This window comes from Tamandua tetradactyla, chromosome 4, assembly GCF_023851605.1.
Source record: "Tamandua tetradactyla isolate mTamTet1 chromosome 4, mTamTet1.pri, whole genome shotgun sequence".
NCBI classification, from domain to species: domain Eukaryota; kingdom Metazoa; phylum Chordata; class Mammalia; order Pilosa; family Myrmecophagidae; genus Tamandua; species Tamandua tetradactyla.
Genome location: NC_135330.1, coordinates 94,707,780 through 94,733,290, shown reverse-complemented (window position 1 = coordinate 94,733,290; position 25,511 = coordinate 94,707,780). Strand labels below are relative to the sequence as shown.

At 43.1% G+C, this 25,511-nt stretch overlaps 2 protein-coding genes across 7 annotated transcripts in view; one reads left to right on the top strand and one right to left on the bottom strand.

The window, feature by feature from the left end:
* Window positions 1-4,216: 4,216 nt before the first annotated feature.
* Window positions 4,217-11,973, bottom strand: LOC143681188 (uncharacterized). Its single transcript, XM_077158005.1, has 2 exons — window positions 11,114-11,973; window positions 4,217-7,288 (listed from the first exon to the last, which is right to left on the bottom strand). The coding sequence occupies exons 1-2, from the start codon at window positions 11,261-11,263 to the stop codon at window positions 7,100-7,102; spliced, it is 339 nt and encodes a 112-aa protein (XP_077014120.1). The 5' UTR covers window positions 11,264-11,973; the 3' UTR covers window positions 4,217-7,099.
* Window positions 11,929-25,511, top strand: part of LOC143681186 (uncharacterized) — a 236,560-nt gene continuing 222,977 nt past the window's right edge. For 5 of the 6 annotated variants that reach the window (XR_013174448.1, XR_013174449.1, XM_077158004.1 and 2 more), the window contains exons 1-3: window positions 11,929-12,544; window positions 20,682-20,750; window positions 22,863-22,928. Coding sequence is in view for 4 of the 6 variants with exons in the window: in XM_077158004.1 (XP_077014119.1) it covers window positions 12,343-12,544; window positions 20,682-20,750; window positions 22,863-22,928 (337 nt within the window). In the remaining 2 variants the exon portion in view is untranslated. The remainder of the gene's footprint in view (window positions 12,545-20,681; window positions 20,751-22,862; window positions 22,929-25,511) is intronic. The other variant, XM_077158002.1, reaches the window with a different exon arrangement.

The window sequence follows — 25,511 nt, the reverse complement described above, 5'->3', positions numbered from 1 at the left end:
ATTGTAAAAAAACAAGAAATGAAAACAAATTGGGAGATGACAAGGGGCATTTGTTTTATAGTCTGCTTTTTCACTTAAGAAACTATTAACATGTTACGTGTAATTAAATGTTTCCTACAATCTGCTGTTTGATGGCTACTTTCCACTGTGTGGATGAGCTGTAGTTTATGCATTAAATCTCATACTTTTTAATATTTACACAGTTGCCATACCTATTTTAGAAGCCAAAAACATTCTTGTAGATAAACCCTTGTCAAGTGCAAAATTTTATCACAACAAACAGCCCAGAGAAATGGAACAGATGTATCTATGGGACACATGAGGTTAAGGTTTTATAGTTCATATTGACTTCTAGAAGGTCTTTATCCATTAAAATTCCCAACTGAAAATGAAAGCGTTCCTTTATACTCATTGTCTGGAAAAAAAATGGTTTTTAACCATTTGTTATAATTTCCTCATTGCTAATGCAGTTGGTTTAAACAGTGGGGATTTATTGGCATAGAGTTTTGAGGCTAGGAGAAAGTCCAATATCAAGGTATTATCAAGGTGATGCTTTCTCCTGAAAAACTGGGGCTGGTCGCCAGGGATCCTTGGTCCTTGGTTTTTCTGGCACATGGCAGTGCACATGGCAGCCTCTCTTGGCTTCTCCTTTCTCTTTTGGTTTCTAGTGACTTGCAGCTTCTGGCTGCTCCTTCTGGGGCTTTTTCCTGTCTTTCTCTCTGCTGATAAAGCACTCCAGTAATCCAGATTAAGGCCCAATCTTTTATGCCACACTTTAACTGAAGCAACATCTTGAAGAGATCTTATTTACAATGACCCACACCCACCCAAAAGTATTAAATTTAAGAATATTTAAATTTTAATTTTGTGTGTTTGGAACACACAACTCCAAAGTGCCATACCAATCATCCTAAACATTTTTAATATGTTAGGGTAAAAGCATTCTATTGTAATTTATAATGCTTGATTAATGTAAACCTGAGTGATTTCATATATTCATTTTGTGATCCATACAATTTTTCAGACATGCCTAAATATACCTTCATTATTTTTCTTTTGTTAGAGGTTTTCCTAAGTGTTGAGGATTTTAAACAGCTTTTTTCATGCATCAGACTACTTTTTATTGACTTATTGCATGTTATTTCAATTTATGATGCTTTTAAAACAGACTGTAATTACTTTACATCAAACTAATTCATAAAAGTGATAACACATGAAGTCATTCCAATGAGTCAAGGATCTGAAACTGTTTCCCTTAGTCCTCCCTACAGTCTTCTTGCCCAAACAATCACTGGTCCACTATTCTGATTCTAATTGTTCTCACCATATTCCTAAATAAAATAACAATTCCTCTATTTCTTTAACCATCAACTTTGGACAGTAGCTACTGTTGTCCCTCTGTGCTGGGTGACAATTTATTTTACCTATAGTTTCCCCTTTCTTCTTCCTCTTAAAGGTTGATGGCTATAACATTATTTTTTCTCCTAACATTAGTGAACTGTGTTCCTTTAATTAATACGCTTACACCTTATACTGGTTTGAAAGTTTTATGTACCCCAGGAAAGCCATGTCCTTCTAACGCAATCTTGTTGGAGCAGACCTATTGTTGGGTGGGACCTTTTGATTAGGATGTTTCCACAGGAGATGTAACCCACTCAATTGTGATTGGGACCTTTTTTTAAAATTTATTTATTAATTTAAAAATTAAGAAACAAAACAAAACATCAACATACATCATCAGTAATTCACAATATCATCACTTAGGCACATATTCATCATTTCTTAGATCATTTGCATTAATTCATAAAAAGAAATAAAAAGACAATAGAAAAAGAAATAAAATGAACACAGGAAAGAAAAAAAAGACTATACCTACCATACCCCTTACCCCTCGCTTTCATTGATCACTAGCATTTCAAACTAAATTTATTTTAGCATTTGTTCCCCCTATTATTTATTTTTATTCCATATGTTCTACTTCTTTGTTGACAAGGTAGATAAAAGGAGCATCAGACGCAAGGTTTTCACAATCACACAGTCACATTGTGACAGCTGTATCATTATTCAATCATCCTCAAGAAACATGGCTACTGGAACACAGCTCTACATTTTCAGGCAGTTCCCTCCAGCCTCTCAGTTATGTCTTGAATAACAAGATGATATCTACTTGATACATAAGAATAACCTCCAGGATAACCTCTCAACTCTGTTTAGAATCTCTCAGCCATTGACACTTTGTCTTATATCACTCTTCCCCCTTTTGGTCTAGAAGGTTTTCTCAATCCCATGATGCTGAGTCTCAGCTCATTCCAAGATCTCTGTCCCACGTTGCCAGGAAGGTCCATACCCCTGGGAGTCATGTCCCATGCAGAGAGGGGTAGGGTGGTGAGACTGCTTGTTGTGTTGGCTGGAGAGAGAGGCCACATCTGAGCAACAAAAGAGGCTTTCTTGGGAGTGACTCTTGGGCCTAAATTTTAAGTGGACTTGACCTATCCTTTGCAGGGTTAAGTTTAATATGAACAAACCCCAAGACTGGGGTCTCAGCCTATAGCTTTGGTTGTTCACACTGCTTGTGAGAATATCAAGAATTCAACTTGGGGAAGTTGAATTTCTCCCCGTTCTCACCATTCCCTGAAGGGGGCTCTGCAGATACTTTTCCCCTCACTGATTGTGATTGGGACCTTTTGATTTGAGAGAGATGTGATCCATTCAAGGGGAATCTTTTTTTTTTATTTATTTTTTATTTTTTTTATTTTTTAAATTAAAAAATTAACAACAAAAACATTAACATATCATTCCATTCTACATATATAATCAGTAATTCTTAATATCATTACATAGTTGCATATTCATCATTTCTTAGGACATTTGCATCAATTTAGAAAAAGAAATAATAAGACAACAGAAAAAGAAATAAAATGATAACAGGAAAAAAAAAGATTATACATACCATACCCCTTACCCCTTACTTTCATTTATCACTAGGATTTCAAACTAAATTTATTTTAACATTTGTTTCCCCTATTATTTATTTTTATTCCATATGTTCTACTTATCTGTTGATATGGTAGATAAAAAGGAGCATCACAATCAAGGTTTTCACAATCAGAGTCATGTTGTGAAAGCTATATCATTGTTCAATCATCATCAAGAAACATGGCTACTGGAACACAGCTCTACATTTTCAAGGGGAATCTTAATACATTTTGTGGAGCTCTGCATGAAGAGAGTAACAGGCAGAAATCTTAGAGTTCAGACCTAAAACAGAGAGCATAGAGACAAATCCAAGACACAGGAGTTTGGAGATGCTAAGCTAAGACATGAAACCCAGAGTCTATCCAGGAGAAGCTAAGTGAGGAGCCATAGATTCTTAGGGTGAAAGCCACTGAAAACAGGAACTTAGTGAGCCATCTGAAACTAGAAGCTGGGAGAGAAGGACAGCACATGACATGATGTTCCTTCAAATGTGACAGAGAAAACCCAGATACTATAGGAGTTTTCTCAGAGTCAATCTATCTCTTTCTGGATGCCTTAATTTGGACATTTTCATGGTCTTAAAACAGTAAATTTGTAACTTAATAAATCCCCTCTGAAAACACGAGACCATTTCTGCTATATTGCATTCCAATAGCTTTAGCAAACCAAAACTTGCCTACATTTCATTTTCAAATATTTTATTCAGTATCTAAACTCCCCTCTGGGTAAGATGAGAATTTTTTTAATCCCCTTTTCTCCTCCCTACTGGAAGCTAGATTCTTCCTTTTACAAATTGTCAAGGATGTTGAGATTTGCATATGTCTTCACTTGTGTATTATAATCACAGTAATGTCTTACATGTGTCCATGAAAATCAGTAAGCAATTCCTGTATTATTATACCAAAGTAAATATTCTTCACTGCTGAGCCAAGCATCCCACTAGGAGAATATTCCCTTTCTTTAGATATTCTAGAAACAGAATATGCCTAATATCAATGTCTTGATTTTAATTTAGCTTAAAATTAAAAGGTGCTATTTCTTATTCTGAAATTTTGGGGAAATGTCTCAGTTGAGTCACCAAAAATAAGGTTATGGTGTTGTTTCAATACAAATTTATAGCATCTTATAAAAATATTCCTCCAGTCTGTATGCACTGAGCTTTTTAAAATAAGAAATGATTGTTGAATTTTAGCAATATCTTTTGATATATATATATATCAAGATAACCATTCCTTCTTAAAACAATTATGCTAATAACATTAATATCAAACATGTTGCCCTATCCTTGATTATACTTTACTTAATTTACGAATGCTAAAGAACTATTTTCCTCTTGAATACTTAAACTTGGTTGCTTAAAATAAATCTACCTTTGTAAGGTTTTCATTTTAATGATATGCTATATTTATAAAAACAATGTTAGTGTATTAGTTTTATTTTGCTGCATAACAAATTACCATAAAAGTTCACATCTTAAATCAACAAAAATATCTTATTTCCCACAACTTCTGAGGATTGGGAATTTAGGAGTGCCTTAGCTGACTGGATCCCTCAGGAGATTGCAGTCAAATTGTTGAGGATGCTTTCTTCTGAAGACTGAATTTTGGAAGAAAAATGGGCTTCAAGCTCAGTCAAATTGTTGTCATTGCATGGACCACTTTAAAGTTTTTTCCTACACAGCATCTTGTTTTCCCCCGATTAAAAGATATAAAAAAGAGGAGAGAGACTGCAATAGAGAGAAAGAGAGAGAACCCACATTGGAAGCTTTAGTCCTTATCAACTACTCTCAAAGTTCCTGACCAACTTTGTATCATATACTATTGATACATTTGGTTACACAAACCAGCCTTGGCAAAATGTGTAAGGACCCTATAAAAGAGTGTGAGTACTTGCAGGTGAGACTTGTGGGGGTTTATACTGGAGACTGGCTATTGTAGGAAGCAATGATTCTGTAACTATGCTTTGGAATTGAAAAAGGGAAGGAAATTTAGCCTTATCCCTCCTTCCTGGCCTTCCTCACTCCCTTCCTTCTTTCCTTCCCTTCTTCCATCCATCCTTCCTAGTGCTTTGTTAAACTAAAATTGCACACTTTTGCTTGATATAATTAAAATACATACTTTTATAATTTTTCCATGCATATTATTTTGAAACCTAGTAAGCCATTTGATTAGTAAACAGAATCAACAGGAAATATCTGAAAATAGAAAATTTCTAAAACTGTCTCATGTAACTGTGGGAATGCAGAGTCCAAAATCCGTAGGGCAGGCTGTGAAGCTGAGGACTCCGAAGGAGGGTCTAGAAGAACTCCACAGGAGAGGCTCCCCAGCTGAAGCAGGAAGGGAGCCTGTCTCTTCTGAATCCTCCTTAAAAGGCTTCCAGTGATTAGATTAACCATCACTCATTGCAGGAGACATTTCCCTTGGCTGGTTACAAATGGAATCAGCTGTGGATGCAGCCAACGTGATTGTGACTGAATTCTAAGAAATGTCCTCACAGCGACAGACAGGCCAACACTTGCCCAACCAGACAAACAAGTACCAGCACCTGGCCAAGTGGACACATGAACCTGACAGTGACAAACCCTATACCCTGACAATTTCATTCCTGGGAATTTATCAAAGGTACATGAAAGCCAGGTCCACAGAGGGCTTTCCACAAGAATGGTCACAGCAGTATTGCTCATGACAGACAAAATTGAACACCACCATATTTCCATCAGCAGGAAAATGGATGGATTGCAGGATTCCCATGCCATGCTCAGCTGTAAAAATGAGTGAACTACTGATAAGGCAACGACATGGAATAATCTCAAAAACATTCTACAGACTGAAAGAAACCAAACCTAAGTTTATTTTCTGCTGGATTTCCATTTTTCAAGTTCTAGCACAGGCAAAGCCAATCAGAACTGAGCTAACTGGAGGAGAGAGAAGCCTCAAAGCCAATGCACTCAGCTAAAGCTGCCACCTGACATGGCATCTGCTTTCACCCAAAATGACAGGAAGCAGGGAGCTGAGAGAGCTGCACCGCTTGGTGGGCTCTGGTCACACAGCCTGAGGACTCTCGCCAGCCTACCAGGCCCCAAAGACCCCTGTTGGCCTCCTCCTGCCCAGTGCCTCTCCTGCCCAGACTTCCCCCTCAGGCTAGCCCTCCCTCCACCTCAGCCCACTACTGGCTCCTAGGAGTCAGCACTGCCATGTAGCAGAAATTCGCCCTGCTGTGCCCTACTCAGCCTCCACCCTCGACCCTCTGAGGTGCCTGGCAAGGCCAGCCAGAGCATCCCACCATGCACGGTGGGTGCACTGCCTCAGCCGTGGCCCTGGCTGCTACAGGTGTGCCACAAACTTATCTGTGGCCTTGCTGTCATCCCACCTGCACAGCTTCCACAGAGCACCACCTGCCTCAGCTCTAAGACACAATGGCCTGAGAGGGCTGGCCGGATGCTCCAAACCCAGCCCCGTGCCTTGACTGCTCTGCCCTGCATCTCTGGATAGGGTACCCTCCCCATCCCCAGCCAGTCACCACTGTTCTTCCAAGAGCCACAGTGGTCCAGGCCATGCCTTCACACCACCTGCCCCTCCACCTGCGTCATCCTCACCCGACACCCTGAGTTTCCAATAGTGTCTCCACTCTCACACCTATGCAAGGCCCACACTCACGAGCCACAACACCCAAGGCAGCCTCTGGGGGCCTGGGGTGTGTGCAAGGAGGGGAGATGAAATGGGCCTCCAGAGAACCCCTCCACCTGCTGCCCAAGAACAGTGACCTTGCCCCATTGTGGAACAGGACTGCATGGGAAAAGCATGGGGAATGGGTCAAATGAGGTTGAGAAATGCCAGGACGACATCCCAGTTCTACCCCAGAGCTCTCACGGACCCACAGAAAGCCTGGCCTGCTTCCCCCTCCAACCTCGACCCCTGAACCCATAAGTCTGCGGAGGACTGGACTGCAGGCAGATGTACTTGAATAGACAAGGGCCTGGGTCTCAACCACCTGAGGCTTTCTCCCCTTGGAGAGCAACCCCAAGCACAGACACCCCCAAGCAAAAACACTGGCAGCTGGGAGATAAAACACCACATTGACCTTGGCCTCTCTGTGTGGCATCCCCACCGGTGCCTCCAGGGGCTCATCTACACTTTTGTTCTGCGTGCCATACAGCCCTGAAGTAACACTTACCAGCAGAGGCTCTCCAGAACCAGCCACCAGGGCTAGGAGTTGCTGCCCAGAGGAGTAGGGAGGAGTGAGTATATAGCAGCTGTGAGAAGAAGCTCACCTGATAAAACTCCTGCAGCCAGTTCTTCTGCAGACTTGCTGGCTGGAAAGAAGAAAAAAGTGAAAAACCATTAGACACAGAAAATGCCCGACAGCTGTGCACAGACCCACCTGTACAAACATCCTCCACAAGGGGGTACCCCAACCTGGCAAAGGGCAGCCCCTGGACCCTGCACTCCAGCCCACTGTCACCCACCTTCTAGGCACAACTCAGGCACCTTGTCTCAGGGGCATGCCATGGGACCCTGGGGAGGAGGATGTGGCAGGGGGAGGGGGGACACCTGGGGGGTGGTTAACAGGCACAGGGACACTTGGGGTTCACCATGCAGACCTTAGGGGGGTCATTGCAAGGACCCTGGGGGAGAATGCAGTGGGGGACCAGGGGAGGGGTGTCACACTGCTAACCCATGTAGGCACATGGTGGGAACCCTGGGGGGGATGGATACCACAGAGACACTGGGGCTGAACACATGGGAACTGTGGAGGGTGGACACCACAGGGACCTGGGAGTGGATACCATGGGGGACCTGGGATGGACACCATGGGATCCATGGAGGGTGGAGGCCACAGGGACCTGCAGTAGACTCTGTGGGGACCTGGAATGAAGGGATGGGGACCATGGAGTCTGGATGCTGTGGAGACTATGGAGGGTGGACACTGTGGGAACCATGAAGGGTGGACACCATGGGGACCTGGCATGGATGGTGTGCGGACCTGGCAGCAGATACTGTAGGGACCTGGGGTGGGCACCATGGAAAACACAGAGGTTGAATGCATGGGGACTGTGGAGGGTGGATGCCACAGGGACCTGGGGTGGATGCCGTGGGAACCGTGGAGGGTGGTAACCATGGGGACCTGAGCTCGACACCTTGAGGACCTGGGCTGGATGCTGTGGGGACTATGCACGGTGGACACTGCAGTGACCTGGGGTGGACACCCTGGGAACCACAGAGAGTGGATGTCACAGGGACCTTGGCTCCTAACAAGGAGGATGCACCCACTGGAGAAGGGAAATGTTCAGAGTCCGTGTCTGCCCACTGGCACGGTAGGGCCACCTTGGAGGGTGGCAGCAAGGACGTGGGGGAAGTAGTGTCAGGCAGTGGGCACCTGTGTGAGTGTCTCTGGAGGCCCCAGGAGGCAACGAGGATGAGCTTTTCCACAAGGCCCTGCCCTGGCCTGCTACCCCTGGGAAGCTGGAATCCCTGGCTCTGTGGTGCTTATAAAGCAGAAACTTCACACACACCATGAAGGGGATTGTTCAGGAGGGGGGTGGCATTCACGGGGTCAGCAGTAAATGTCGGGACTTTGAGGACAGAGAAGCCCCAGCCCTGCTGAAGGGATTTGGGCCTAGGGCACCTAGTCAGGACTTCCCAGGCAGTGACAGCATGCGGCACCCTGCACAAGGGAGGACTGCCCTGCAGCTGGGGCAGCTCAGCCTTGTCTGGTCCCTGTCACTCCACCCTGGGCTGCAGGGCTGCCCACCAGTGCCTGCCATGGACTGCTGGCCCTGCCCAGGCCAAGAAGCTGGGAAGAAGACTCTGGGATGTGTGTGAGGAGACCTCAGGATGGGACCTCGGCACTAAAGCCCACTTGAGCACCAGCCCCAGGTGGGACAGGCTCCAAGTACCTGAGATGTAGGTGGGTCCTGGAGGCCCCCTCAGGACAGACACACAGCCAGGAGCCAGCAAGCATGTGTCACACCAGGTAGAAGGCCAGGAAGTGACCATCCATGCATCTGGGAAGCCAGGGTAGCACCAAACTCAGTGCAGCCCACTCAGCATCAGCACCAGAACCAGCACTAGCACCTGCCCCTCCTTCCTCCTCTTCACGCACAGCTAGAACCAGCAGACACCATCAAAAGATAAACTACACAACTGAAAAGGGGCACGGGATATGAACACACTCAGAAGCCCACAAAGAGAGGCTCAGCTCACCAGTCACTAGGGAAACACAACCCAGACCACAAGAGACCACCTCATACCACTTGGATGCCCATAACCATCATCAAGAGTTAACCTTTAAAAAAACAATGACAACAGCAGGGAAACCCCAGATACTGTGTCAACACGAGGGACACCCAAGTCAGTAGGCTAAGCCCTTGATCCTGAGGCTTACTCTTGTGATGCTTATGTAGGGAGCAGAGAAGCTTAGCCTACCTATAGGCATTCCTATGAGTTACTTCGGGAGGACCTCTTTTGTTGCTCAGATGTGGCCTCACCCTCTTGAAGCCCACCTCTGCAAGTGAAATCATTGTCCTCCCCCTAAGTGGGACCTGACATCCAGGGGTGAAAGTCTCCCTGGCAACGTCGGAGGTGACTCCAGGGATGAGCCTGGCCCTGGCACCGTGGGATCAACAATGTCTTCCAGACCAAAATGGGGAAAGAAGTGTTAACAAATAAGGTATCAGTGGCTGAGAGAGTTCAAATAGAATTGAGGGGCTCCTCTGGAGGTCATTCTTAGGCATGCTGCATTTAGACATTGCTACCTATCATACCTTACCAAACCCCAACCAAAACCATTCCTGCCAATCCTAAACAACATCTCAGACAACACATAAAAATAGACAAAGGTTCCATGCACTAGGGTAACTTTCAGTAACCTACAACCTCCAGATGAGTCCCTGGACGAGAGAAATACAGAGGGCCCAGCCCTTCCAGAACATCAACTAGTTCCTTTCATCCCCCTACCCCATATTACCGACAGTCCTTTCCAACAGTGAAACAGTTAAAAAGGGCATAGCCCTAAAGAGTGGGAGGAAGACCAAAGATGGAGATTGAATTATACAGAGAAGGTAGGGTTTAACAAAAGAGTATGGCTGCAGAATCATTAAATCGATATCCCTTTTGGTCTCCAGTATCTCAAGCAGCTAGAAGTAAAAACCTCAAATTGTGGAATTGTAACCCACACCAAAACCTGAAAGCTGTTCTACAAATGTGCCGTGAAACTTGCTGCTCTTTTCTATGTCACATTTCTCAACAACAACAATGAAAAAGCAATGACAAGCCCTGGCAAAGATGGGAGAACTGGAACCGCGTGCAGCCACTGCGGGGACCTGTGCAGCAACTCCGGAAAGCAGTAAACAACTCGCCTGTGCCAGCACCCCACTCCCAGTGTGCGTGCTCCAAGAGCTGGAAAGCCGCCGAGAACACCTGCACGTGGTGAGCACTGCAACTCCCTCCACAAGGGCCGCACAGCGGGGGCCACGTGGGCGTCCACCACGGAAGACCCGCACACAAACAGGACCAGCCATAGGACCGGGCACTGTCGCGCCACCAAAGGAGCAAAGGCCTGACGCACGGGAGAGAAGAGGACACGGAACGAGGGATGTGGTCAGCTCCAGGTACTGAAGCGCCCAGAGTAGGGACATCCTAGAGACAGGGGCAGACTGTGGTCGCCAGGCCTGGGGGTGAAACGGGGTGACTGCGGGATGGCAAAGTGTTCTGAAGTAGATTAATGCAATGGTGGCACCAGTTTGTAAAGACGCTACACACCACGGCGTGGTAGGCTTTAAACGGGCGCTTTTACGGTATATAAACTGCATCTCAGTTAAAGATAGGTAAAAAAGAAATTTAAGATATAAATTTGCACAGCATTTAAGTAAAACGGGTTAAGAAAAGGATGAAGCAAACGGAAGGTGGAGGGGTTAGTTTGGGGTCCGAGCTCCAGACTCCAGGGTCGTATTCCCGGGGCCGTATCAGGGACAGGTTTTCGGTATCCGAGGGGCCCAAGGGTTCTGGGTGGGGCAAGGGGCCCAGAATTCGGGCTGTGAAGCAGCACTCGGGGACAGAATTCGGGGTTCAGAGCTCGGGGGCCCTGCGGCCCGTGCCCCCCAACCCTCGTCCGCCATCCGACGGCGGCAGGCACTCACGTGGTCCAAGGCGAGTCCATGTTGGCGGTGACCAGCAGGACCGCGGCGCCCTGACGGCCGCTCGACCCGCCTGGGCTCTTCGGCGCTGCCCGGCCGGTCTCGGAGGCAGCCGCGGGGCATCAGCCGCGACGAGGGGCGGCCCGCAGCCATCGCGGTGGGTGGAGGGCCGGGGCTGGCGCAGCTGGCGCGGAGCGTTTAGATTCCTGCAGGGTAACTTCTGGCAGTAGTGGCCACCGCCTCCTGCTGAGTGCAAGTCCCGCCCCTCGGAAGGCGGGGACCGTCCTGGGTGCTCCGGTGTCGGTCAGTCGGAACCCTTCGTGGGACCTGCCCCGCCCCGCCCCACACGGTGAAGAGACGCCCTTAAAGGGGCCGCGCCAACGGGAGCCTGAGGCCGGCGAGCTGTTCCGCAGCCCCGATTCCTGCTTGTGAGACTCCGGGGAGCAGAGGACCAGGCCGTGAGGTCAGTTTGGCGCAGGGGGCAGAACCTCTTGGTCTCCGCGCCGGGTGGCGGTGGGGAACGGCCCGCGGGGGGTTCGATTTGACTGACACGGGAGCGCCGAAGGGCGGGGCGGGACTTGCACTCAGCAGGAGGCAGCTGCGGCTTCCACTGCGAGAAGATTCCCGCGCGGAGACCAACAGGTTCTGCCCCCATTTAAGGCTCGCTGGCTGCAGTTTTGTCCGCTGCCCCGCGCAGTCTCTCGCCTCGGCAGGCCCCCAGCGTGAGGTGCAGTCCCACCGGGTGGTCCGCGCGGAGCCGTTAGGCTCGGGCAGGGAAACGGTTAGGGAAAGTTCTAACGGTCAGCGCTGCCGCCGCCGCCGCCTCAGGCTGAGTGTAAGTCCAGCCCCGCCCCTCGGAAGGTGGGGGTCATCCTGGGCGCGCGCTTGTCAGTCAAATCGAACGCCTTGCGGGCCGTTCCCCACCGCCACCCGGCGCGGAGACCAAGAGATTCTGCCCCCTGCGACATATTGACCTCACGGCCTGGTCCTCTGCTTCCGGAGACTCACAAGCAGGAATCGGGATGCAGAGCAGCTCGCCCGCCTCCAGCGCCCGCCGCACACGGCCCCTTTAAGGGCGTCTCCTCGCCGCGTGGGGCGGGACAGGGCAGGGCCCCCGAGGGGTTCTGACTGATGGACACCGGAGCAACCAGGACGACCCCCGCCTTCCGAGGGGCGGGACTTGCACTCAGCAGGAGGTGGCGGCCACGACTGCCAGAAGTTTCCCGGCAGGAATGCAAAGGCTCCTCATCGGCTGCGCCAGCCCCGGCCCTCCACCCACCGCGATGGCTGCGGGGCCGCCCCCAGGCGCGGCTGATGCCCCGCGGCTGCCTCCGAGACCTGCTGGGCAGCGCCGAAGAGCCGTGGTGGGTCGAGCGGCCGTCGGGGCGCCGTGGTCCTGCTGGTCATCGCCAACATGGACTCGCCTTGGAACACGTGAGTGCCTGCCACCTTCGGATGGCGGGTGGGTGGTGGGGGGCGCGGGCCGCAGGGCCCCCGAGCTCTGAACCCCGAATTCTGTCCCCGAGTGCCGCTTCCCAGCCCGAACTCTGGGCCCCTTGCACCGCCCAGAACCCGTGGCCCCCTCAGATACCGAAAACCTGTCCCTGATATGGCACCGGGAATAGGACCCTGGAGTCTGGAGCCCGGATCCCAAACTAACCCCCCCGCCTTCCGTTTGCTTCATCCTTTTCTTAACCGGTTTTACTTAAATGTTGTGCAAATTTATATCTTATATTTCTTTTATACCTATCTTTAACTGAGATGCAGTTTATATACCGTAAAAGCGCCCGTTTAAAGCCTATACTGCGATGCTGTTTAGCGTCTTTACAAACTGGCGTCACCATTGCATTAATCTACTTCAGAACACTTTGCCACCCCGCAGTCACCCCGTTTCACCCCCAGGCCTGGCGACCACAGTCTGCCCCTGTCTCTAGGATGTCCCTACTCTGGGCGCTTCAGTACCTGGAGCTGACGGCGTCCCTCGTTCCGTGTCCGCTTCTCTCCCGCGCGTCAGGCCTTTGCTCCTTTGGTGGCACGACAGTGCCCCCATCCTATGGCTGGCCCCGTTTGTGTGCGGGTCTTCCGTGGTGGGCGCCCACGTGGCCCCCGCTGTGCGGCCCTTGTGGAGGGAGTTGCAGTGCTCACCACGTGCAGGTGTTCTCGGCGGCTTTCCAGCTCTTGGAGCACGCACACTGGGAGTGGGGTGCTGGCATAGGCGAGTTGTTTACTGCTTTCCGGAGTTGCTGCACAGGTCCCCGCAGCGGCTGCAAGTGATTCCATTTCTCCCATCCTTGCCAGGGCTTGTCATTGCTATTTCATTGTTGTTGTTGAGAAATGTGACATAGAAAAGAGCAGCAAGTTTCACGGCACATTTGTAGAACAGCTTTCAGATTTTGGTGTGGGTTACAATTCCACGATTTGAGGTTTTTATTTCTAGCTGCTTGAGATACTGGAGACCAAAAGGGACATCGGTTCAATGATTCTGCAGCCATACTCCTTTGCTAAACCCTACCTTCTCTGTATAATTCAATCTCCATCTTTGGTCTTCCTCCCACTCTTTAGGGCTATGCCCTTTTTAACTGTTTCACTGTTGGAAGAGACTGTGGATAATATGGGTAGGGGGATGGAAGGAATGGGTTGATGTTCTGGAAGGGCTGGGCCCTCTGTATTTCTCTCGTCCAGGGACTCATCTGGAGGTTGTAGGTTACTGAAAGTTACCCTAGTGCATGGAACCTTTGTCTGTTTTTATGTATTGTCCGAAATGTTCTTTATTCTTTTGTATATGTATATAGCCAGGAAATGAAAGAGTAAATTCTAAGAATGCTTGCTATTCTTTTCTTTAAATTATTCAAATCCTATAAATTCCTAAAAATCCAGGTGAATTCTAATTTCCAAAAATTTCTCTGGGTATTTCCATTTATCCACCCACCTCTCTATCATTTATTGGAGACTGGCTCTTTGTTGCTAGTACTGAGTATGCAAATACTACTCAGATGTGGATGATGCTCTTTATAATGTTTATAATGTAGAGAATGCTGTTTGGTCACGTTTGGATAGAAAGGACATCTAAATCATATTATTTCCCACAACTCCTATCAAGTTGTAGTAAACAGTGGCTTTCAAACTTTATGACAACTTCCATAATAAGAAATAACATTTTGTATCAGATTCTGTGCACACACCTATATACACATGAATACTTTTTAAAAAGCTGAGCATTTCAAGAAACTTTTTAGGGTGACCTCTGATATTTTCCCTTTCATCTTTTTACGAAAAATAAAGTTGCTGTTTTCAACCTATTTTATTAATTTCATGACTCACTAATGGGTTGTAACTCACAATTGGAATAAAATGTTATTAATGTCATCATCCTAATTTTACAAATTAGAAAAACAGTGCACACAGAGGCTAAGTGAGTTGGCCAAATCAGAGTTGATAAGTGGAAGTGTCAGAACGGGAGGCCACATCCAGTAGTTCTCTCTCTTGCCTCTAAATTTTTACGGCATTTATTATATAGACAATTATCTTGGCAATTAATATGTAGTGGTTTTTGAAAGGGATTTTTATTGTCCTGAAATTTTATTTAAAGTTTTTCGATAATTACTTTGTCTCTTCTCATATTCTGAGCCTCTTGGCACAGTATCCACGTCTGCATTTCATTATAGCCCTCCTGGCACGGCCTAATCACTTATATAGAAGAGGGAGTCCATGTTAGTTTTATTTGAGGTTAAATACTGAATAGCATCTTTTGTAGGTTATCAGAAGGGGAAGAAGCTTTATTAATAGGTAAACTTGTGGTGAAGCTGTGGCTTCTGGAAACAATCTGCCTGGGCTGCAATTCTCTTTTTGCAGTCTCCACCATTTACTAGTGGTGTGGTCTTCGGTAAGTTAGTTAACCACTCTGTGCCTTTGTTTCTTGCCTGGAAATTATGATTTATCTCATACGGTTCTTGTGTGAGGATTAAAGCACAGATTGCTTTACAATCCATGTAAAGCACTATGACAATGCTTGGTACACAGTAAGTCCTTCAATAAATGTTAGCTACTATTATGATTATTGATATCCTTATCATCATTTCTAGTTCGCTCTGTAGGTAGCTGTCATGGTCAGGTTCATGTGTCAGCTTGGCCAAGTGGTGGTACCTGTTTGTCTGGTTGGGCAAGTACTGGCTTGTCTGTTGCAATGAGGCTATTTCATAGAATTAGATCATGATCACATCAGCTGCATCCAAAGCTGATTCCATTTGTAATCAGCCAAGAGAAGTGTATTCTGCAATGAGTGATGCTCAGTCTAATCACTGGAAGCCTTTTAAGGAGGATTCAGAAGAGACAGGCTCTTTTCCTTCCTGCTTTGGCTGGTGAGCCTCTCCTGTGGAGTTCGTCCAGACCCTCCATCGGAATCATTGGCTTCACAACCTGCCCTGCAGATTTTGGACTCTGCATTCCCATGGTTATGTGAAATGCTTTTATAAATTTTACATTTGCAAGTGTTCCCTGTTGATTCTGTTTCTCTAGAGAACCCAAACTAATGCAGTAGCATATAGAGAAATACCATCAGTTGAAAATTTAGCATCTTGTATATGACACTGATTGTGAAGAATTCGGCAGGAAAGGGAACTATTTGAAGCCCTGTTATTCTATTAAGAATGAAATGCTTCAGTAGTTTGTGGTTTGGAAGACTAAGACATTGGCATTTTTGTCTGATGAAATTTTTACCAGGAATAGTAAAATTTTCTGGCAGGAGTTAAAAAAGATTTAGAAATTTATTGCTGATTCAATTTAAAAAGTTAATGGGCAATAGCCTTTGGTGGTCCAGATTACGGGTAAATTTAGTGAACGTGAAAATTGCAAACTGAGTTGTCTGTTATTAGAATATTGGATTATGATTTTAAAATGAGTAAATTTGCAATTCCATTTACCCACCTCACCTGCATTACTATGTCTCATATTCAATAAAACAAATCGCTTCTTCTCAGGACCTTTATGGTTTAACTTACTATATTAGGATTTACATATTCATTATTTTCTTAGTACTTACTTATACCTTTTATTTTATTCTGGCACTTAATAGAACTTCTGTGCTTTCACTGTATTAATTAATTGAATCTTGGATAATTTTCTATTAGATTTAAATTACTAGATGCCATCAACTACCCCTTTTTCTTGGTTTGAATAGAGTTAACAAACTTCTCATGTAGTCAGAGGAAACTCCTCAAATCATACCAGGCAAATGATTATCATATCCTTTGGCAATGTTCTTATAAAGCCCGTGGATAAACATTCTTGTACAGTATGTGGATAAAAAAGAATATTTCAGAAATAGAATTCTCTTTTATAAAAGGCAGCCATTTTTATATAGCTAGAATTTTAAAAAATCATGTTACATCTTAGTCTCTTGTATATTCTGTCAGCTACCTTAGAATCTGTCATATTTATTATATAGCTGCCAGTTGTCATTTCCCAAACATACATCCTGAATGAATAATATGTTAATCAGGATTGGCTAGGTGACATTTTCTTTTATGCAGTGTCTCTTAAGAGTGTGGATGAAGTCTTAAAATTAGTAAGACAAAAAATTATTTGTAAGTATCATCTTCTAGGATGTACATAATATTTATCTGTTTTACTTAGGTTGCTAATGCATCATTAGATGAGAAGATTGCCAAATTATTGCTAGAATTAAGCTGTATTTACTACAATGCTTATTCTTGGGAATTAAATCAGTCCTATTGATGGCATGGGGTATGGTATTTCTAATTTTAGGGTTCCCTCTCCATTTACTTATTATTTATTAGAATAAAGTCAGAAAGAGTGTGACTTAGGAATGCAATTACATATGTGGGAAAAAGTTAGAGTTTCTAAGAAACAGGAGTGTAAAAATTCAGCCCCTAGAGCTGAATACCCACATGCAGGGCCTGGCTCTGCTACTTAGTACATATGTAATTTGGATCAAGTTTGCAAATCTCCTTGGGCCTCCATTTCCTTATCTCTTAATTGTGTATAATGTAGTACCTATTCCTACTGTTATTATTAGAATTATTGTGAGGATTAAATGACTGGTTATGTATGTAGAGGACAGAGCCAGACATAATAGGTAACATATTGAGTGTTAACTATTATTATTACTATAAACAGAAAATTAGAAATACTAGTACTTATAAAAGAAAATTATGGTTGCTTTTAAATTCTAGTTCCTTCTCAACTACAGTATACTCTCAGAGGTATTGCAAGAGCAAGTGAAAAAGCCATTTAAAATAGGGAGTCCACCAGCAAACATAAAGTCTTGATCCAAATTCCAACATTCATATAAAAATTATGGAGTTAAATACTTTCCTTGAATTTGAGAAATGTAGATATTCTTCCATTGATAAAAATAATTGATGAAATCCAAATCCTTGTGATGCTATGTGAGGCCTGCATAGCCCTCCCCCCATGTACTCATAGTTAGTCATACTGATATTTTTGTTGTGTTTTTTTCTCTGACAGCCAATTTTGTTCTCACCTCGGAGTCAGTGCATTTGCTGTCCCCTCTGCTTGGAAAGCTGTTCGTTCAGATTTTTGCCAGACTCATAATTTAGGTCACAGATAAAATATCCCCTTCTCAGAGAGACTGTTCCTAAGTCTCACCAGTTGCTCATGTTCTCCCACTTTATGTACCTGTTATGTAGCACTTGTTACTATACAAAATTCTTATCTGTATTTATAAAAATGTAAACTTCTTGAGAGCAGAGATGTTCTATGATGAACCCTTACTTCTTAGAACATGGTTGTCTCAGTAAATACTTGTTGACTAGACTAGTGAATAGATAAAATAAATTGTCCTTTTCAACAGCTCTTTACTGATTTAATGCATTTTTTGAGTATTTCATACATTAGCTGCTGGAGGTGATTTTGCATTGCCAGTGTGCACTTCGCAACCTATTAGTAATATTAAGACATGTATATAAAAGAACTCTCCACAGACCTAAGGAAAAAGTAGGAATTAAAAATATCATATAAAGGGAAAAATCTGGGTGCTAAGAATTTTGCTAGGTATTTCACACAAGTTATTCCATTTAGTTCTTACTCAGAGCTCTTCTGTTATGTATTATTATATTCATTTTTATAGAGGAGGAAAAGAAATTCAGAAATTAAGTAATTAACATAGTTTCCTAGTTAGCTGGACTAAAATCCAAACTCCAAATCTTTCTTTCTGTATTAAAACTGCAAATTAACTTAGTTTCCCTGCCAACCGTCCTAAATGTGCTCCTCTTCTCTGTCAAAAACTGTGAAGGGTCTGAGTTTTCTGTATTTACAAACTAGCAAGTTAGCTGCCACAGTTTCATGGATGCTGGTGGACAACAAAAGGTGCCTGGGTCAGTTGATTTACTTAATGATTTATGATGCAGCAGACAGCATCATCTTTATGTTCTTGTCATTCCCCTTGTCCTGAAGTCCTGTGGGTGACACAGAGTGGCTTAAATAGGTGCTGCACACTCAGTGGATTTGTGTCATATTGAAAAATGAGATTATGGAATTCATATCTGTCATGATAGACTGCAGAAAGAATGTGCCCTTCGCATATCTTTATTATGTATATGATAAAGGAAGAAGTTCTCTTTTGGAGATTGGGCATAAAAAATGTGCTGTCTGCTCTAGAGAGAAATACTCTCTCTTTCAAGGCTGTTCCATACAAATGTCCTTGAAAAGATAAACAAAGGCCAACAGACAGAAATGTGTGGTCTGTGAATTGTCACCTAACACCTTCCACTGGTGTAGCAGTAAGTGGTATCACTATATTTTTGGTTGCCTGAGACAAAAAGCTGGCTGTCATGTTTAGTCATTCCTGTCCTTCATTCATTCGTTTCTTCCTTTAACCTATTTTTAAATCCCCACTCTTCCTCATCACTTTGAATCAGTCACCAAATTGTGTACATCCTACCTTCTATCTCTTGAGCACATTGACTTCTTTGTCCAGCTGTTACCTTGATTTTGCTCACTGTCCCCTCTTGAGTAGATTTCTATAGTAGGTTCTAAACTGATATCTTCGCTTCCTATTTTGCCTCCTCAAATATATTCTTTAACTAGACCCAGACTAATCTTTCTTTTCTTTTGGTTTCTTAAAATGTCACTGATTCCTCATTGCTTGCATAGTTAAGTCCAAAGTCCCTGACATGGCATATTAGGCTTTTTGTGATCTGGCCCCTGCCTTCCTTGTTTTCCAACAACAGTTCTGTAGTCAAACTCTATGCTACATTCATACTGTTGTAGCCTGTTTACTCACTTCAGGGTCTCTGAACACCTTTTTTCCCTCTGCTTGAGATGAACTTCCTTGTTTTTCATCTCTATCTCTTTTTCTCTTTTAGGTCTTGGTTTAAACATCAGCTCTTCAAACAAAACCAGGCCTCACTCTCCTTGTTCTTTCTGTGTCTACCTCTGTCTTGGTCCATGGTGTGCTTATTGTAATTTCCTTTTCTTTGGTCTTTCAGTTCCTCAAGTGCAAAGACTATCTTGTTTATTAGGTTTATCCCTAGGTCTAGCTCAGAGCCTACCCCTGAGCTGACTTTCACAGCCATGTGATCAATGAGAGGACACATGACTCACAATGGAATAATGCAGTTGTGGACTGAGGGCTCCCAGGTAGTGGAGGACAAAGATGATATTTTAACTTTCATTTTTATTTTCATAGCTATGTATACTCTAGTGGGAAAATATGTAAATGTATTATAGTATTGCTTTCATTCCTACTCAGTTCTGTTGTAGAGAAAGAATGGCTATCACAATTTTACATCATGTATTCTTAAGTTTTAAAGTATGAAAATGGAAGTGCAAATGTTTCAAATGTTAACTCCCCATCATGCATTGTGCTAGGATCTCTCTACTCTTTTATAATTCATTTCACCTTTTTTTAAAAAATGCAATTTTACTGGTACATATTCCCATACCATATAATCATCCAAAGTGTACAATCAATGGTTCACAGTGTCATCATACAGTTGCACGTTTATGATCACAATCAATTTTTGAAGATGTTCATTACTCCAAAAAAAAAGAAAAAGAACAAAAATAAAAGTAAAAAGTAACACACCAAAATACCCATCCCCCCACCCCCCCTACTATTTGTTCATCATTATTTTCTTACTCATCTGTCAATAACACTGGGTGAAGAAAGTGTCCATAAAAGTATACAGTTATACTGTCATCTTAAGAATCAAGGCTACTGGATTACAGTTGAGTGTTTTCAGGCATTTCCCTCTGGCTACACCAATACAGCAAAAACTGAAAAAGAGTATCTATGCAATGCATAAGAATAACCTCCAGATGGCCTCTTAATGTTATTTGAAACTTCTCAGTCACTGAAACTTTGTGTTATTTCATTTCTTTTCCCCCTTTCGCCCAGAAGGCCTTCTCAATTCCATGATGTCAGGGCCAGGCTCATCCCTGGGAATCAGGTCCCATATAAGAGGGAGAGCAGTGAGTTTACCTGCCGAGTTGGCTTAGAGAGAGAGAGACCACATATGAACCACCAAAGAGATTCTCTGGGGGTGATTCTTGGGTATAATTATAATTGATCTTATCTTCTCCTTTGCAGGAATAAATTTCATAAGGGCAAGCCCCAAGATCAAGGCTTGGCCTGTTACATTGACAGTACCCATTGCTTGTGAGTATATCAGGTGTTCCCCATTTTTTCCCCAGTGCCTCAGAAGAACTTTGCAAATAACTTTTAATCTTCTGACCAGATTATCCTGGATGTATCAGGTATCACATCAACTTGTACAAAGCAGGAAGCTCTCACTCCCTATTCAAGGTTCCATGTACTTATGGTGTTTGAATAAACTGACCATATGAGTTAAATTAGATAGTGTGTTACCAAAAATATACATTTTGCACCAAATAAACATTTTTTCCTTTGATTTCAAACAGAAGTTGAAGTTTTAAAATAGAGTTAATGTCATCCTTTACCCTTTAGTCTGATTTCCCCCAGTCCTAACCAGATCTGCTTCATTCATATCACTAAGTGACATCTGATCTCTTTTTCAGCTTCTTTAACATTTGCTGTATAGAGTAATGCTGGCTTTCACAGCTGCTGAACTCTGACCCTGAGTATCCGTTGTCACACAGATACCTGAAATTCCAGGGAATGAGCAGGTTGTAAACAAAGAGCTCATCATCTCAGAGTTTATAAATAACAGTTACAACCCAGGAATAAAGATAACTGCTGTAAGAGCTTACAATATAAGAACCTCTCAATATACCTTCCCCCCATAACCTATGCTCTCAAATTCAATTCTGAGTTTGCATATTATAATTAGTTTGTATTGGTGAAACATTATGTCTTTTTGTTTCTAGCTTATTTCGCTTAGTATACTGTCCTCAAGGTTTATATATTTAGATGCACGCCTCACAACTTCATTCCTTCTTGCAGCCACTTAACATTTTATTGCATATATATCACAGTTCACCCCTCCATTCATCAGATGATATACTGTTAGGCCATCTCCATCCATTGTAAGTCATGAATATTGCTACCTTGAATACCATTCTGTGAACGTCCATTTTTGTCCTGGTTTTCAGTTCTTCCAAGTATATCCCTAGTAATCGGGTTATAGGATGGTATGGCAACCTTATATTTAGCATCCTATGGAACCACCACACTGCCCTCCAAATGGGCTGCCCCATTCTAATTCTCTACCAGTAGTGAATAGGTACATTTCTCTCTCCACATTTTCCCCAGCACTTGTACCTTTCTGTTTATTTACTTTTTTTTAAACATTTTTTATTATGAATTATACCATCTATACCAAAAAAAAGCAGTAATTTGCAAAGTACACTCCTACAAGCAGCTGCAGAACAGATCTTTTAGTTTGGTATGGATTACCATTCCATAGTTTCAGGTTTTTCCTTCTAGCTACTCCAAAACATTGGAGGCTGAGAGAAATATCAGTATAATGATTCAGCAGTCATATTCATTTGTTAATCCTATCTTCTCTGTTACAACTCCTCCTTCTGCTTTGATCCTTTTCCCACTCTATAAGAATCTTTGGGCTATGCCCTTTCTAACTTTTTCTTGTTGAAAACAGGTGTCAATAATATAGGATACAGGGATGGAAGATATTCTTGGAGAGGTTGGCCCTTCTGGGTTTCAGGACTTATCTAGCCTAGGAACCCTCTGGTGGTAATGGGTTTCAGGAAAGTAAACTTAGTACACAAAACTTTTATAGAGTCTCAGTTAGGGTTCTAGGTGTTCTTTTGGGTTAACAGGCATGATGTTGGTTGTTTGACAAACCAAAGAAATTAGCAATATTCTGCTGAAATTTGCATAAGGGTGGCCTCCAGAAAGCCTCTCAACTCTTTTTGAAATCTCTTAACTGCTGATATCTTGTTTTGTTACCTTTCTTTTCCCCTTTGGTCCAGAAAGCATTATCTATCCCACAGTGCCAGGGCCAGGCTCATCCCTGGGAATCATGTCCCATATTGTCAGGGAGACTTTTACCCCTAAATCACCTGCAGGGGGGAAGGTAATGATTTTACTTGCAGAGTTGGGCTTAGAGTAAGAGAGGCCACATCTGAGCAACCAAGGAGGTTTCCTGGAAGCAACTTTTAGGCAAAATTATAGGTAGTCTTATCTTCTCCACTACAGAAATTAGTTTCATAAGGGCAAGACTCAAAATTAAGGGGTTGGCTTATTTTCTTAGGAGCCCCTAATATCTGGTATAGCACCAGGGGTTTTGCAGATGGGAAATTGTAACAATTACATATTTTTTTTCTCCAGTCCCTCAAAGGATACTTTTTTGTGTGTGTGCTGTATGGCAGAGGTCATATTTCATTCTTTTGCCATGTGAGTATCCCCTTATTTCAGGACTATTTGATGAATTTTTTTCTTTTTTTGGTTTGGTTTTCCATTTGTTTATTTTTGCTTGTTTGCTTGTTTTGGAGTGCATGGGTCAGGAATCAAACCCCAGTCTCCTGCATGGCAAGCAAGAATTCTACCACTGAACCACCATAGCACCCTCTACCAATATTTTCAATTACCAGCCCACCATAGTCTGAGATATATCTTGGTATTGCATTAAGCTATACAGAATTACAAGGCCTCATCCCTGTTCTCTCTCCATGTGTTTGGGTTGTTTAAATGAGCTATCCAGACAAGTTGATTTAGATCATGTGTTACAGAAAATTTAGGTACTAGACATAAACCTCTCTGTCTTTGGTCTCATATAGTAGTTGAAGCTCTAGAGTACATAGATACCACCTTTTGCCCTGTATTCTGATTTACCTTAGTCCCAACCATATCTGCTTCATTTTTATCTCTTAATTGTAGACTGATCTCTTTTTCAGTTACTTTAACAGTTATTATATGTATCAGTACAACTTTCAGAGCTGCAGACCTCTGGCTTTGAATCTTAGGTTCACAGTACTCAAAGCTCCAGGGAAATACCAGCTTATACACACGTGTCTCTGTATCTCAGAATCTAGAAATACACTTACAACTTCGGACTAAGTATGGCTGCTATAAAAGCTTGCAATCTGGGCTCCAATTTGCTTATAAATATTTTCTGAAAGAGATCTTAGCATACTTATTCATTTGTTTCTGGCTTATTTTGCACAGCACATCATCCCCAAGTTTCATTCAGTTTGTGGTGTGCCTCTCAGCATCGTTCATTTTTGTAGCCACACTGTATTCCCTCATATATATATCATGGTTCAACTTTTGACTTCTCAGTCATTGTGCCCTTTGGCCCCCTCCATCCATTCGACATCATGGATAATGTCCAAAATAAACAAACCATGGCTTACACTGTCCTCACTTGGTTGTACAATCAGCAGCACTCTTAATTTTAGACTGTTTTCATTGGTCCAAATTGACAAAGAATCAATAAACACAGTCTCACCAAATATCAAATCAAAACCTCCTCTAGTCTCTTCTCCCCACCCCACCCCCAATTATTTACCCTTGGTATTGCTGTGGTACCATTGCTGTCTTCCTGTTAACTACAGGTCATAGCATGCATTAAGTAGATTTCCCCTATACCCCCTATTATTGACAATTTGTACAAGATCAAACCTTTAAAGGAGTTCATATAAGAATTTATTTCCAATTGTAGAGTTAATCAGTGGGAAACTTAGCTCTGTACATCCCCCTTTCAATCATAGTCCACTTCAGTATGTCAGTGTTACTTATAACCCTGCTAATTAGCTACCATTACTTCTACACGTTCTCTTACATTTAAGTTCAAATTCATTGGATAATCTTTTCCCCATTTCTACCTTCTGTGTACCTTAGGTCCCCTATATTCTAAGTGTAAACCTTTGAGAATACCTTTACCAGAGTCATAATAGTAAAATCATATAGCTTTCCTTTTGTGTCTAACTTATTTAAATCAGCATTATGTCCTCAAAGTTCACCCACATTGTAATATATTTTGGGACTTCATTTTGTCTTACTGCTGCATAATATTCCATTGTATGTATATAGCACATTTTGTTTATCCACTCACCTCTTGATGGGTACTTGGTTTGTTTCCATCTTTTGGCAATTGTGAAAAGTCTCAATATGAACATTGGTGTTGCAAAAGTCTGTGTTATTGCTTTCAGCTCTCCTGGGTATATACTGAGTATTAGTATTGCTGGGTTGTAGGGCAACTCGATATTGAGTTTTCTGACGAATTGCCAAACTGTCTTTTACAGTGGCTGTGCCATTTTACATTCCCAACAGCAGTGAAAAAGTGTTCTAATTGCTCCACATCCTCCCCAAGTTTGTAATTTACTATTTGTTTAATAGCAGCCATTTTTATAGGTGTAAAGTGATATTTCATTATAGTCTTGACTTACATTTCCCCTATAGTAATGAAGACGAACATCCATTCATCCGCTTTTTAGCCATTTGCTTTTGCTCTTTGGAAAAGTGTCAATTAATATCTTTTGCCCATTTTATGACTGTGTTGTTCTTTTGATGTTGAGTTGTATAATTTCCTGATATACACAGAATATAAAACCTGTATCCAATATGTGGCTTTCAAATATTTTCCTCTTCCCCTTTTTGACAAAGTCCTTTGAGGCATACAGCATTTGATTTTAAGGAGTTCTAATCTATCAATTCTTTATTCCCTTGCTTGTGCTTTGGGTGTAAAATTTAAGAAGTTACCTCCTATTACTAGATCTTGAAGGTGTTTCCCTATAGCTTCTTCTAGGAATTTTATAAAACTGGCTCTTATATTTAGATCTTCAACTCATTTTTGAATTAGTTTTTGTAGAGGGTATAAGGTAGAATCCTCTTTCTTTCTTTTGGCTTTTGAAACCCAGTTATTCCATGCCTATTAATTGAAAAGACTATTCTGTTCCAGTTCCGTGGATTTGGGGGCTTGATCAAAAATCAGTTGACCATAGATTGATGGTCTATCAATGTTTTCTTGATTTTTTT

Excerpts from the sequence above, each read along its gene's own strand:
- LOC143681188 (XM_077158005.1), bottom strand. The coding sequence starts at position 11,263 with ATGGCTGCGGGCCGCCCCTCGTCGCGGCTGATGCCCCGCGGCTGCCTC. Across the intron at positions 7,289-11,113 it reads ATGGACTCGCCTTGGACCAC|CCAGCAAGTCTGCAGAAGAA; the intron begins GTGAGTGCCTGC and ends TCTTCTTTCCAG.